The following is a 15,243-nucleotide window of genomic DNA, read 5'->3' as shown; positions in this document are numbered from 1 at the left end:
CTTGATCCAAACTTTTACCTACTGACTCTGTCCTTCTTTCCTCAGTTGCAAACTTTGACCCGAGCACGTTCAGCCTGATGCGATGCGAGTTCTGCGGGGCCGGCTTCGACACGCGTGCCGGGCTCTCCAGCCACGCTAGGGCCCACCTGAGAGACTTTGGTATTACCAACTGGGAGCTCACCATCTCGCCCATCAACATCCTCAAGGAGCTGTTGGCCAACTCGGCGGAGTACCCCATGCTGCAGGCGGCGGTGGGAGCGGAGCCCTCATCCCCGGGCCGAGAGCCGCACGGCTTCGTGCCCCGCAAGAGCATGACCCCCATCTCCGAGTGCAGCATTCCACGCTCTCCTCTGTCCCCATTCCCCCCATCCTGGGGAGATGAGTCTTTGCAGTCCTACAGAGACGGTGAGTGAAGCCACAAACCTTTTTGCTGGCAACTTCTCTTGATCCTTGGTGCAGGGGGTGGATTGCTTGACGGAAACCTGGTGTCGATTTGTGTGTCTTTGTCATTGTCGTTGTGCTGGGTGAAGTCTGAGCCCTGTTTGGGGCAGGTGAAGGTGTGGTGATGGAATATCTCAAGCTGTGGATGGAGGGATTGCCTCCTGCTTGGGTGGCGGCTGTGCTTAGGAAGATGATTTCTGTCAGCAAAACTCATACACTCAGAATGCACACTGGGGTCTTTGAGGCAGAGGAGTGTGCATTGGGATATTTGGGACAGAGAAGTGTGTGTTGGGTGTTGGGGCTGAGTGTGGCCACCCTGCTCTTTACCCGTGTAGAAGGCGCTGTGTTCACCCCTTGGCTGCTCATTTTTTTCTAGGTGTTGTTTTCCCAAGGGGAATTGGAGGTTTGACCTTTGGGTCTTAGTGAGGCCCTTCCATCAGCAGAGCCCCCAAAGTGCTCACAGAGCAGCACTGGGTTTAGAGCAATGGCCTTCCCAGAAAGCTTTCAAACTTCCCCCCAAAAGCTGACTTGGCTTTTGCAACAGCAGCGTTCTCCCAAAGGCTGAAAACTTGCTCGCACACTGTGAGAAAGTGATATTGGGTGCTCCATCACCTTTTTGAAGTCCTTCTTGTAGAATCTGTGCTCAGCATGATCCTGCGTGAGGTTCTCGCTGCAGGAATCCATCTGTCTTTAATTGAAATATCATAAAGCCTGTAATCCCTGCTCTCCATAATGAATGCAGATGAGCACAGCCAATGCCAGCTCTTAATTCTTGGCTTGAAAGAGCTGGAAGACGAAGAGCTCCAAGCCCAGGGCAGGGGCTGATGCTAAGGAGAGAGCTCAACGGGGTTCCTGCTGCTGGTGGCTGGCTGCTCCTACTGTCTGGGACAACCATTCAGAAATTTCTAGGTGGACAGTGCCCAAAATTTATGGGCATTGTGGATAGTGCTTAAAAGCTCAGAGTGTAGTAGGGATGAGTGTTGAGAGGTGTCACAGTGAAGGAGCTCAGCCACCTCCTGCTCATGAGGGGGAGGTTAAAGCAGTTCTGAATGTAGTGAACTAGTATCAGATGTCCCCAGTATTAAATTTAAGGGGAAAAAAAAAAAAGGGATTTGTCTTGAGAAAAGAGACGTGTGTTGAACTAGGATTTTGCCTATGGGTTTGGCCAACAGTGCTCAGCTTTTTGTTGTGTGATGTTGGGAACTCCATCACAGCTCCATCTCAGGTTGCAGAATGGCAGTGGGCCGGAACCCAAAGCCAGCTCACCAAAAAGGTGACAAACCTCACAAAAAAAGGGAGAGGGGAAGAGAAGTGCTGCTCCCCGCTCCAGGGTTGTGCGTGCGATGGTCCCGTGGTGTCGTTGGACTGCGCGGTATTGATTGGACTCTTGCAAGGCAGCTGAGCAAACAATTGTTGGGTTGAGGTTGGGGACATGTGGAGGCTAGGCTGAAGGGGTCGGGGGCATGGGGTACTTGATCTGTAATGGGGGACCTGGTGATTGTTTTAGGAATCCATGGGTTTGCTTGAATTGCTTGGGAGATGTCGGAGTGCTGAGAGCTCCAGCCAGTGGCGTGGATCTCAGCAACCTCTCCCACTGCTCCCCGATGCTCTCAGCTCATGTTTTATGCCAATTCCATCGTTTGCAGAAGGTTTTAGACACTGTTAACAAGATTTAGGCTGGGAGCAAGTTGTAGTGAGCTTCTGGAAGGTCTCTGCCTGCATCGCAAGGGGCATCAGGCGCTGCTAAAAGCCCAGACCAGCTCTGCAAAAGCTGACTTGGTGTTCTCTTCTTGGATCTTGGTGTAACACAGAGCTCTTAGCAGGAAGGTTGGTTGAATGGTACAGCATCAGGGAACTGATCCTACATCCTTGCTGGTGGGGATTCCAAAATGGGGCTGCTCCTTCCTTCCCTTGCTCGTCTCCTCCTTCTCTAAATGGAATGAAACCCCATTTAGATGGCACTAGGGGGTTCCTCATTGCAATGCTTTGTTTCTGTTGGTGCAGCCTTTAGGGAGCGGGTTTGGGGCTGCAGATCTGTTTGCTTGTTTCCCAGCATTTTGGCTGCCAATGGCTTTCTGTGCATCTCTGAGCACAGAGCGCGTTGCGGGTGGGCACAGGTTATTGCTCTTCCAATTTCTAAGAAGGGCAAAGAGGGAAGCCCCAGTAGTTATGGAGCTGTCAGTCTCACTTCGGTGCCCAGCAAAATTATGGAGAAGATTATTCTGTGTGTTATTGAAGAAAAAAAAACACTTGCAAGACAACATGGTCATCGGTCACAGCCAACATGCATGAAGGGACAGCCATCCCCTTGAAAGTCACCCATCTGGGGGGTGAAGGGAAGGTGATAGAAATGGGTTTTAATGATTTTTGGCAAATATTGAGGCTTTCTGGACAAAGCATGCAGCACAGAGCTGGATAAGTATGTCATGTGATGGCTGAAACAAATGCAATCGTTGGTCGTATCCAACACCCATGGAGGGACAGCCAGGTCCTACATGTCCTCTTGAAGGTCACCCAACTGGGGGACAAGTAGAAGACAGTGGAGGTATATTTTTTGTTTGCTTGTTTGTTTGTTTTAAATGAATTTTGGCTAATATGGAGAATTTCTGGACAAAATATCCAGCATAAAGCTGGGTATACACATAACGCACTGGGTGCACGATTGGGTTGTTGGTGTTCAGGAAGCCTTTGGATGATGCTCTGATGGTTTAACTCTTGGTTGACTCTTGGCTTGCCCAAAAAGCTCTTCAAAGAACCCTAAAACATAGCTTATAACCAAAATTAGGCAGTCCAGTACTGTGAGACCAGGAGCTGGACATTATGATCCCTTCCAATTGAGAGTATTTCTAGTTTCAAGTACCTTACAGCTTCTTTCCGGATATTTAGAGAAATTAATTCTTAAAAAAACATTTCTCTAACATACAGAACATACCGAATTATTCCAAATGATGGGAACCACAGTGACCAGGCCGGAAGTCTTTGGGGTTATTTCCCACCAAACCCAAACAATTCCCTTTGTCTCACTTTGCCTATCGCTTTGCTTCACCGTGTTCAGCTTCCAACTGTGGCTTTGTCCTTATCCTCCATTTCTGCATTTGTTATGTTTATTTTTTAAATTCTATTCTGTATACATTCTCATACAGAATTCTACTTGAAGGTTTGTTGCCTTTTTACTGAAATCTCTGAGCCCATCCTCTACACAGCTCTCCCATGTCTCTGACTCCCATCTGGAGCACAGTTGGATTTGGGGTTTTTATTCCTTCCAGCTCTTTTTCCAGCACTTTCCCCCTAATTTAATTTTGTCTGCTGATGTCTTGGATTTTTTCCCTTTCTCTTCATGGAGTGGCATTGCCCTTCCTTGTCTTCCACACAATTGACCCAACCCTGACCTGGATGGCACTGGGCTGGAGTGCCAAAAAAAGGCTCTCACTGACAGCCCCTGCCCCAGAAGAAAGGCCTCCAGTGGTGACCTCTTCCCCAGCACAGTTGGAGCTGGAAGTGGACATTCAATGCCAATTTTTTTTCAGCACAGCTCTGATTTCCATTCTGAGCTTTGCTTTCTCTGACTGTGGCTGCCCCCCTCCTGCAAAGGAGAAGAAAAGGAATCAAAATCAAAACACTGGAGCTTTGTAGATGGGATCTTGTGTCTTTCCTTCCATCCGTGAGGCTCATCCCGTGTTTGCTGCTGAAGAATGGATGTCAGAAACCCTTTGGAGGCACCTGACCCCATCAAGGCTGCCTACAGAGCCAGGTCACAAAGCTCGGGGCTGTGTCCTATTGAATTTGTGTAGGGTGGAGGTGACACCCCCTCCTCTGTGCCCCGAGGACCCTCCTTGTGCTGCTCTCCTGACCTACTTTCCGCAGTCTTTCATTCTTTTCTTGACTTCCAGCTCATTGCAGAGCTCTTGTTGGCCTCTCACTTCTCCTCCTGCCCTATTTTCAGATGAGCTGAGCTACGGCCACAGGAGATGGCACCTTCATGCAGGTCTTTCCATGCAGGAATTTTGGGGTGACGCTCCCTGGGGGCAGCGCTCCAAGGTGGCAGTAACCCCTTCCACCTTTTGGTGGTGGCAGCGATAGTAGGAAATCAGTTTCTTTCTTAATGCTTTGGGGAAAACATTTTTTGGGATAGCTGGAAGGAAGGAGGCTTGATGCTGGGGGAGCTCTGAGCCTCAAATACCGCATGACATCCCCATCTCAGCCAAGCATTGGAACGTCACGTATTTCTTGCGTTCTAGGACATAGGCACATCACTTATTTCTTGCATTTCTCATCCCATTAAATTTCAGTGAGCGATACCTCGAGGTCTTCCTTCCCCATGCGTTTTTCCAGCTCTGCTTCCCTCCAAGCCAAGGAGAGCAGTTCCACCCCGTGGTTAAACCCGTCTGAACCCAATGCGGATCGCCAAAAGGAAGGGCAGTTGGCATGAGTGGGTTGGTAGCAGAGCCAACGAAGGGAAGCACCGTGTTGGAAACCATCGGCGAGATGGAAAGCACAACGCAGAGCTGGCCAAGCCTCTTGGCAGAGCTCTGTGTGCCTGGCTGGCCGGCAAAAAAATGATTCTTTCTTCCCTGTCCCACATGGAGCCGATTAGCAGAACAGCGATTGCGCTCTCCGTGCCCCTCATCATTTCCTTGCACCGTAGGATGAAGCATGGAAGAGCCCATGGGGTCCATCTCAAGGTGCTCAAAGAGTTGGCTGATGTCATCATGAGACCTCTGTCAATTATTATCATTTTGTTTAATGGTCTTGGGAATCTGGAGCCAAGAAGGGCAAGAGAGAAGCCCCGGGTAATTATAGGGCTGTTAGTCTCACTTCAGTGCCTGTAAAAATTATAGAAATTGTTCCAGGAGTTGAAAGCCAACAGTAATTGATCACAGCAACACGGGTTCATAAGGGGCAAGTCCTGCTTAACGAACTTAATTTCCTTTATGACAAGGTTACCCACCTCGCTGACCAAAGGAATCCAGGTGATGTCATCTTCTTGGATCTCAGCACCTCTCTGCTCTCTGGTGGCTCGAGGGAGCAGCACAGAGCTTTGTCAGGGAATGCTGTTAGATACTAGGAAAAGGTTCTTCAGCAGAAGGTGGTGGGCATGGACCAGGCTCCTGGAGCAGTGGCCACAGCCCCGAGCTCACGGGATGCTTGGACACTGCTCTCAGACATAGGGTCTGGGTTTTGGGTGGCCCTGAGTGGGGCCAGGAGTTCTCCAAAGGGAGCTTTTTGGGCAGGTGTGTGGAGTTATCCAGGATGTTGGCTGTTGTGACAAGATTTCTCTCCGATATTCTGCGTGCGCCATGTTGAGAATTTGTTGTTGGGATGTTTCACTTCAGTAAGAATTTGAATCTCTAAAAACTTCACTGTGTTTGGGTGAAAATTGGATGTCCAGGATAGGTCTGGTTTTCTTTTAGTTCTGAGTGCTCTCCTCTCCCACTGCCTCTTCTTGGGTGGGGGTTTGAGTTGGTGGTGGAGTTTTGCATTGGCCACAGGGGGTCAGTGTTGGCTGTAGGGGGCTGACGTAGGGTAGGGTTTTGTGTTGGCCATAGAAGTTGACATTGGGTAGGGTTTTGTGCTGGCCATAGGGTTTTGTGTTGGCTGCAGGGAGTCAGTGTTAACCATAGGGGTTGGCATTGCGTGGAGTTCTGCATTGGCCATAGAGCTTGGCAATGAGCATCAGGGTTTGGAATTGGATTTGGAAGTTTTGCACTGGGTTTGGGGGTTTTGCATTGGATTTGTGTTTGACATTGGGTGCAGAGCCTTGGGATTGAGTAGGGTTTGGCTGTAGGGGTGTGTGTTGGATGTTGGTAGGGGCTTGGTGTTCGGTTGGATTGCATGCTGTTGGCTGTTGTTGAGTTGCATGGCCCCATCAGTGGCAAAAGCATCTTTTGGGCTCCGTAACCAGCTTTAACCTAGATAGATTTTGTTTCATAGCTTAGCATCAGGCAGCGTGTGGCCATGGCTCCCTTCTCCCACCACCCGCTGTAGTGGTGTTGTGGTTGTTGCCTAAAACCTGAGGTTCTTGGTGGTGGTTGTGGCAGTGGTGTTGCTCTGGTTTTGGGATCAGTTATTCTTGTGAGAGCAGCTGTATTTTCAGGGAGATTTTATTGCCCATTCCGTGAAGATTTGAGTCTGTGTTGGTGCATTCTTTGTACCATGGGTGTCGTGGAGCACGGACAGTGCCTCAGGGGATGGCATGTGGGGACAGCAAAGTGCTCCTTTTGCTTTTTATTAGTGTCTCCAGTGGAAACCAGCTGGGGCCTTACATGTGGAGTTTTGAGGGGACACAGAGCCTGGGCCTTGTTCTGGATGTGGGGGCTGTGATACCCTGTCCAGGCCCAAGGGTTTGGGTGGGGGACTGAGCTGTGGTGGGGTGGACCTTGGAGTCACTGAGCAGGGCTCCCATCCATGGTTCTGCCCATTCATGGGGCTCTCTTGTTCCATCCACTGGGGACTGTCCCATCATTAGGGGCTTCTCTGCCCTCTGTGGGTCTCCCATCCATTGGGGTCTCCCATCCCTTCCCCTGGAGCTGCCTTCCCCTTCTGTGGGTCTTCTGTGGGATTCTCTCTTCCATTTGGGTCTGTGCTTCCATAGGGCTATCCCATCCATGGGGCTCCCCTCCCTACATAGTCATCTGTGGGGCTGCCCCTCCATTATGGGATGCTCATCCATTCAGGGTTACCATCCTTTCCATGTCCCCCCTCCCCCACCATTCTATGGGACTCCCCTGCATTGGGTTTCTCCCCTTCATTGGGTCTCCACTCTCTCTAGAGGTCTCCCCATCTATTGGGTCTTCACTGGGGGCTGTCCATCCACTGAGGACTCTCCTCCAATGGGGGTTCCCATCCCTTCCATGTCTCCCCTTTCCCCTCCCATCCATGGGATTCCCATCCATTGGGATCTCCCATCATTTCCTTTGGGTCCTTCCTCCACTCTGTGGCTTTCCCTATCCACTGAGGTTCTCCCACCATCCGTTGGGGTCCCCCCTATGGTTCTCCCCATCCATTGCGGTTCCTCCCCCTTCTGTTGCTCTCCCCATCCAGGAGTAGAGGTCCCCTTCCCATGCATTGGGCCCCCATCGATTGCTCTCCCCCATCCCCATCCCCCTCTCTTGCCTCTTCCTATCCACGGAGGTCCCCCTCCATCCATTGTCCCTCTTCCCTCCGTGGCTCTCCCCATCTATTGGGGTCCATCTCCCCACTTGCTCTCCCCATCCATTGGCACTGTTCTTCTATGAGTCTACTCCCACCAACCAAGACTCCCCACTATGGGGAGCTCACACCCCCTTCCCCTCCCCACCACCATTCCCTCCCTGCCACCCCTCCTCTGCCATCCCCCAACACCACCTCCTCCCCACCACCCCCACCAACTCCTCCCCTTCCCCTCCACCATTCCTTCCTTTCCCCTCCCCTCCATCCCCCACCACCATTCCCTCCTTTCCCCTCCCCACTTCTCCCCACCCCTCCCCACCTCACCACCATCCTGTCCCTGTCCCTTCCTTTCCCCACCATTCCTTTCCACCCCTCCCCACCCCACCAACGTCCCCTCCACTTCCCTTCCCCACCGTCCCCTTCCCTTCCCCACCATCCCTTCCCCCCCGTTCTTTCTCCCCCCTTCCTTCCCCACCATCCCCTCCCTACCCCACCAAAGCCTCCCCTTCCCCACCACCCCCTCCCTTCCCCCCCCTCCCCTCCACACCATCCATTCCCCTCCCCCTCCCTCCCCCCTACCCCCGGTTCCCCGCTCGATTTCTCGGCTCTCCCACCGCCTCCCTGCGCTCCTTCAGCGCCGATCCCGGATTGCGGCTCCGCCGCTCGGCGCTCGATTGGCGCTGCCCGGGGCCGCCCCGCGCGCCGCTCCAAGATGGCGGCCTCCACCTCCTCGCCGCCCAAAGTGACAAAAGCGGCGGCGGTCCCGCGGCCTCGAGACCGGGACCGGGGTGGGGACGGCGAGACCGGGCCCGAGGCGACCCCCGAGCCCGGTGAGCGGCCCCTCCCCCCGGCTCCGCCGCCTTCTTCTCCCCGTCGCTCTCGGCCCCACCGCGGGGCCCGGTCCGGGGCTGAGGGAGCGCGCTGCCATTCCCGGCGCCGCGCCGCGCTGTGGGGTGAGGACAAAGGAGGGCCGCGGCTCCTCCCGGCCGTCACACGGAGCCGCCGCTGCCCCACGGCGACCCCGGGGACCAACCCAGGGTTGGAGCCCCACAGCCGCCCCGCAGCGGCCCCCAGGCCCCACCCTGGGTTAGGCCCCACGGCCGCCCCAGGCTCTGCTCCGAGGTTGAGCCCTGAAGCCGCCCCATAGCAGCTCCGAAGCCACCCCATAGCAGCCTTAAAGCCACCCCGCTGTGGTCCCCAGGCGGCCCCCAGACCCCACCCTCGGGTTGGGCCCTACAGCAGCCCCAGATCTGGCCCCAGAGCCGCCCGACTGCGGGCCCGGGTTAGGCCCCCCCGCAGCCCCAGGTCTTCTCTGAGGTTGAGCCCTGCAGCGGCCCCATAGCAGCCCTAAATCCGCCCCATAGCAGCCCTAAAACCACCCCAGGCAGCCCCCAGACCCCACCCTCGGGTTAGGCCCCCCAGCAGCCCCAGATCTGCCCCACGTTGGTCCCAGGCCCCACCCTTGGCTTTGGCCCCACAGTTGTCCCAGGTCTGCCTCGCAGCTGCCCCAGGCCCCACCCCTGGGTTGGATCCCCACACCCCTGCTCCGCAGTGTGCCCAGGCACCACCCCTGGGTTGGGCTCCTGAGCTGTCCCACAGCAGTGCCGTGTCTGCCCTGCAGTGTCCCCAGGCACCACCCTAGGTTGGGCTCCATAGCAGAGCCAGAGCCACCCCCTGGAGCTGTCACCGTCCCCCCGCAGAGCTCTGTGTTCTTCCACACACCTTACAGAGGGGTTTCAGTAGGGAAAAACCTCCTTTCCCTTCACACAGAGGGACTGGAAATACGGAAAAAACCCTTTTCCCCTCCCACATCTTACTGAGGGGTTGGAAATAGGGGAAAATATCTCTTTTCCTCTCCCACAGAGGGATTAGAAATCGGGAAAATGCCCTTTTTCCCCTCTCGCACAAGGATTGGAAATGAAGAAAAGGCCCTTTTTCATTCCAAAATATCGTCAGGGGGGTAGTTTGGGGCTGATGATTGTTCTTCTCTCGGCAGTTCTGGCCCCAGAGGAGGAGGAGGTGGTGGCCATGGAGGTGGGTTCACCCCCGCCTCCCCCACCGCCACCGCTGCCCAAGAAGAGCTCAGCCCCGGGGCAGTCGGAGCCGCCCGCCCGCATAGGGACCAAGCTGTGCGCCGAGCCGCCCGGCAGCAAAGCAGATCCACACGACCCCAAAAGTGAGTACTGGCAGCACTTCGCCCTGAGGGGAAGAGCAAGGAGGTGTTGCTGGAGCTAGGATGGAGCTGTGCTCTGCGTGTGCTCGTCAGCTCTTGGGAGCTGTGGGTTCTGTGGGTCACTGGGAACCAAGCAGTGCTTGGTGGAGCCTGGTGAGAGGTGTCATGACCATGCTGCGGGTGTTGTGCCCCCTGAAAACTTGGGGGTGTTGTGCCCTGAAAGCCCAGGATGCACTGCCCCAAAACTTGGGGGCGTCGTGCTCTGAAAGCCCAGGGATGAACTGCCCAAAACTTGGGGGTGTTGTGCCCTGAAAGCCCAGGGATGCACTGCCCCAAAACTTGGGGGTGTTGTGCTCTGAAAGCCCAGGGATGCACTGCCCAAAACTTGGGGGTGTTGTGCCCTGAAAGCCCAGGGATGCACTGCCCCAAAACTTGGGGGTGTTGTGCTCTGAAAGCCCAGGGATGCACTGCCCCAAAACTTGGGGGTGTTGTGCCCTGAAAGTCCAGGGATGCAGTCCCCCAGAACTTGGGAGTGTCATGCCCTGCAAGCCCAGGGATGCACTGCCCCAAAACTTGGGGGTGTTGTGCCCCGAAAGCCCAGGGATGCACTGTCCCAAACTTGGGGGTGTTGTGCCCTGAAAGCCCAGGATGCACTGCCCCAGAACTTGGGGGTGTTGTGCCCTGAAAGCCGAGGGATGCACTGCCCCAAAACCTGGGGGTGATGTGCCCTGAAAGCCCAGGATGCACTGTCCCAAACTTGGGGGTGTTGTGCCCTGAAAACCCAGAGATGCAGTGCCCAAAACTTGGGCATTGCACCCCAAAAATCTGAGGATGTTGTGCTCCAGGACTTGGGGAACTTGTGCTGCAAAAACCCAAGGTTGTTGTGCTCTGAAATCCTGAGCATGTTATGCCCTAAAACCTGGGGATGTTGTGCCCCAAAAACCCAAGGATGCTGTGCCTCAAAGACTCAGGGATGCAGTGTCCCAAAAACTCGGAGACTCTGTGTCCCGATGCCCCGGGGATGCTGTGTCCTAAATTCAGTGATGTGCTGCCCTGATGACTTGGGAACATGGTTCCCCAAAATTTCAGAGATGTTGGACCCTGAAAGCCCAGGGATATGATGCTGCAAAAGCTCAGGGGTGTCGTGCCCTTAAAAGCCAGGGGTCATTGTGCACCAAAAACTTGGGGATCTGATGCCACAAAGACTTGGGGCCATGGTGCCCCAAACTCAGGAATGAGGTACTTTAAACTTGAGGACGTTGTACCCCAAATGTGAGGTGAGGATATTGTGCTCCAAAAACTCAGGAATGTGGTGTCCCCAAAAGTCTGGGGACATCACACTCCCCCAGAACTTTGGGACTTTGTGTCCTGAATGTCTGGGGACACTGTGTCCTCAAAATGTGGGGGCATGTTGCCTTGAAGGCATGGGGCCATTGTGACAAAACATGGGGCTGTGGTGCCCCAAACTCAGGGATGCAGTACCCCAAAAGCGTGGAGATGGTGTCCCCAATACTCAGGGATGTTGTGCCCCTGAAAGCCTGGGGACGTTGCACCCTAAAGATTTGGGTATGCAGTGCCCTGAACAACTTAGGGATGTTGTTCCCTGAACATGGGGCTGCAGTGCACGCCCAAAGCCTGGGGAAACTGCAGTGCAAAAGCTCAGGAATGTTGTGCCTGAAACTCAGACCGTGATGCCCATGATAGCACAGGCCCGTTGTGCCCCAGATTCAGGGCCATGGTGCCCCAAAAACCTTGGGGAAGTGGTGCCTCAAAAAGCTGGAGATGTGGTGCCCCAAACTCAGGGCCACAATGCTCCAAGAACCTGGGGATGTGGTGCTCCAAGAACCTGGGGACATGGTACCCCAAACTTAGGGCTATGCTGCCCCAAAAAGCTGGAGATACGGTGCACAAAAACCTGAGGATGTGGTGCCCTAGGCTCAGGGCTATGGTGCTGGATGGTGGGAGATGGACAGCTGTCCAAAATCAAGTGGAGAGTGCCCTGCCCAGCACAGTTCCCAGTGTTGGGCGGTGGTGGGATCAGGCGCTCATCCACGTTTTCAGGAGTTTCTGCTGAATTTTCAAGAAGAGAGTGGTTGAGTTGTGCTCCTGTATTGTAATGTTGAGTTGCCAGAGCTTGCTGGGATCAACACGTGACTCTTGTCCTCTGCAGAGCACCTCAGTCAGTCCTCTTGCCCTTTTGTAATTAGCATGATAGAGGGATGAAATCTCTGGGTTGGAAAGGTCTTGAAAGATCACAGAATCGTAGAATGGATAGAACTTGGCTTGGAAGGAGCCTGAAGGATCACGTGGAATGGGTTGAGTTTGGATTGGAAGGACCTTGAAAGATCACAGAATCATAGAATGGGTTGCATTTGGATTGGAAGAGTCCTTGAAGACTACAGAATGGTAGAATGGTTGGGTTGGAAGGGTCCTTGTGGTTCTGTGGTCAAGCATTCTACCATTCTGTGGTCTTCAAGGACCCTTCCAACCCAACCATTCTATCATTCTGTGGTCTTCAAGGACCCTTCCAACCCACCCATTCTACCACTCTGTGGTCTTCAAGGACCCTTCCAACCCAATCATTCTACCACTCTGTGGTCTTCAAGGACCCTTCCAACCCAACCAATCTACCATTCTGTGGTCTTCAAGGACCCTTCCAACCCAACCATTCTACTATTCTACTGTTCTGTGGTCTTCAAGGACCCTTCCAACCCAACCAATCTACCATTCTGTGGTTCTGTGGTCTTCAAGGACCCTTCCAACCCAACCATTCTATCATTCTGTGGTTCTGTGCTTTTCAGAATGGTAGAGTGGTTGGGTTGGAAGGGTCCTTGAAGACCACAGAACCACAGAATGATACAAGAGTTGGGTTGGAAGGGTCCTCAGAGCCTGCTGTGGGTGGGTACCTCCACGGATGGGCCATAAAACTCATGAGCTTCCTGTTCCATATCCTGATTCCCTGTCGGTTCATCTTTTTCCTCCAATTTCAGCCCAGAACCTGACGACGTGTGAGGTGTGCGGCGCCTGCTTTGAAACCCGCAAAGGTCTCTCCAGCCACGCGCGCTCCCACCTGCGGCAGCTCGGCGTGGCCGAGTCGGAGAGCAGCGGGGCCCCCATCGATTTGCTCTACGAACTGATGAAGCAGAAGGGCAAACCCGATGGGCACCCCATGGCTCCTCCCACCCTCGGCAAAAAATCTGCCTCTCCCAAGGACGGCATTGCCGGTTCCCCGCGTCCCGCGCTGCTCGCGCTCAGCAAAGGCGGTGAGCGCTCGCTGGATGGCCCCATCAACAAAGCCATCAAATCCCCGCCAGGATTCTCCAAGAGCCTCTCGCAGCCCGGATCCCCCATCCTCAAGAAGGTGCCCTCCGTGCTCTCTGGGTCCCCCTCTCCAAAAAACCCCGAGGAGAAGAGCTCGAAGCTGTCCCTGAGCCCTCTGCAGAGCTCCCCAAAGGCGCAGTGGCCACAGGCAGATGAGGAAGGACCTCTCAATTTGAGTGAGTCTCTCTCTTTTTTTCTCTTTTTTTTTTTTTCCTAATCGTTCATGTTTCCCATTAGGTTTTGGGGCTGGGGAAGAGAGGAATCCCTGGGTACTCCTGGTGAGGTTACAGCTCTGAGCTTTGAGGGGAGAGCTTGGTGTGGAAGAAGCAGTTTTGATGGCCACTATTGCTCCAGGACACAGCAACCAGAGGGGAAAGTCCTCCCTGGTGTGATTTCACCTGGTTCTCTACCCTCTGAGGTCCTTATGTCCCCTTCCAATCCTGCTCTCAGCCACAGCCAAACACTTCCATTTGTTCCCTCTTTGTCCCTAAGCTCTGTTGGGGTCTTGTTCTCATATCTTGGCACCAGAGTAGTTTTACAGCAGCAGTCAGCTCTTTGGGCGCCACGTTCCTTGGGCAGCTCAAAGGGATTTGTTTGCCCTGCAGGATTTCTCCCAGCTCTTCCTAGAGCTATTGGGGCTGTAGAACGTGCTCCATTTGGCTAACATTGTGCTTGTCCTGAGCAAAATGCTCTGTGCCCATGATGCTGGGTGGCAGATGGGGACAGCCTCCATGGCTGCCTTCAGCAGAATCACTGAACTGTAGGGGTTGGATGGGACTTCTGGAGATCATTGAGACTAACCCTGTGCTAAAGCAGGGTCCCAGGTTGAGCAGGAAAGCATCCAGGTGGGTCTTGAATATCTCCAGAAGCGACTCCACAACCTCCCTGAGCAGCCTGTTCCAGTGCTCTGTCACTCTGGCAGTAAAGAAGTTCTTCAGTCCTCTTCCCCTTGAGTCCCATTGAGGATTGATTTTGTTGGGCATGCAGCTTTGGGTTCAGTCCATTTCACTTCTCAGTCCCAATGAGGACTGGCTTTGGGTGTGCAGATCTGGTTTCAGTCCCGCTTCCTTTGGAATCCCGCTGAGGATTGGCTTTGTCACTGTGCATGCATCTTTGGGTTGGGTCTCATTCCCTTCAGAGTTCCAGTGAGGATTGGTTTTGTTGTTGGCTACGTATCTGAGTTCAGCCCTGCTCATTTTGGAGTCCCATTGAGGACTGGCTCTGTTGGGTGCCAATCTTTGGGCTCAGCCCTACTCTTTGCATCCCATTGAGGGTGGACTTTGTTGTTGGGTGTGTAGTGCACACCTTCGGCTCCGTGCTCTCCTCCTGCTCCTTGGCACCACCAAACTCCACCCACGCATCCCAATAACCACAGTTCTCTCTTTTTTTTTTTCATTTCCTCCTCTGCAGCAGCCGGGGGGGAGCCGGTGCGGGACATCCGCTGTGAGTTCTGCGGGGAGTTCTTTGAGAACCGCAAGGGTCTGTCGAGCCACGCGCGCTCCCACCTCCGCCAGATGGGGGTGACGGAGTGGTACGTCAACGGCTCCCCCATCGACACGCTGCGCGAGATCCTCAAACGCCGAACTCACCCGCGGAGCGGAGCCTCCAACCCCATGGGCCCCGGGCACAAAGCCATGGCCAAGAGCCTCCTGGCAGCCATGGGACCCCTGGAGCCGCGCGGTCCCGGGGAGCTCCACATCCCGACTCTGCCCAAGAAGGTCCAGCAGCCTGGCAGTCCCCTGGGGCAGTCTCCTACCTCGTCCCCACCTCCCACTGCCCGGAAGATGTTTCCAGGCCTCTCTCCTCCCTCCTTGCAGAAGAAGCTCAAACACGACCAGATGAGAGTGGAAATCAAGCGTGAGATGATGACGGGGGGTCTCCACGGAGAGCCCCACCCCTCCGACCAGGCTTGGCCACCGCTGGAGGAGATGTCACCCTTGAACCTCTGTAAGTGCGTGGCTGCCACCTTTCCCCTTCCATGGTCTTGTGGGGATCAGGCACACTCCGTGCTGGGGAGGGGAATGGGGGATCTAAGGTCACTTCCAACTCAACCCATTCTGTGGTTCTGTGATTTTCAAGGATCCTTCTAACCCAATCCATTCTATCATTCGATGATCTTCAAGGTCCTTTCCAGGCCAATTCATTCTATCGTTCCATGG

General features: G+C 54.3%; 1 protein-coding gene across 10 annotated transcripts in view; it reads left to right on the top strand.

Moving 5' to 3' along the window:
* WIZ (WIZ zinc finger) overlaps nt 1-15,243 on the top strand; it is a 50,356-nt gene that overhangs the window by 30,613 nt on the left and 4,500 nt on the right. For 6 of the 10 annotated variants that reach the window (XM_090128743.1, XM_090128737.1, XM_090128736.1 and 3 more), the window contains 4 exons: nt 46-405; nt 9,587-9,766; nt 12,754-13,260; nt 14,495-15,031. In XM_090128743.1, the coding sequence (XP_089984869.1) occupies nt 46-405; nt 9,587-9,766; nt 12,754-13,260; nt 14,495-15,031 (1,584 nt within the window). The remainder of the gene's footprint in view (nt 1-45; nt 406-9,586; nt 9,767-12,753; nt 13,261-14,494; nt 15,032-15,243) is intronic. The other 4 variants (XM_090128742.1, XM_090128741.1, XM_090128740.1 and 1 more) reach the window with 3 other exon arrangements.

Source organism: Phasianus colchicus, chromosome 34 (genome assembly GCF_987193195.1).
Source record: "Phasianus colchicus chromosome 34, bPhaCol1.hap1.1, whole genome shotgun sequence".
NCBI lineage: Eukaryota > Metazoa > Chordata > Aves > Galliformes > Phasianidae > Phasianus > Phasianus colchicus.
The sequence above is the reverse complement of the archived record's forward strand: the minus strand, read 5'-3'. Positions and strand labels throughout refer to the sequence as shown.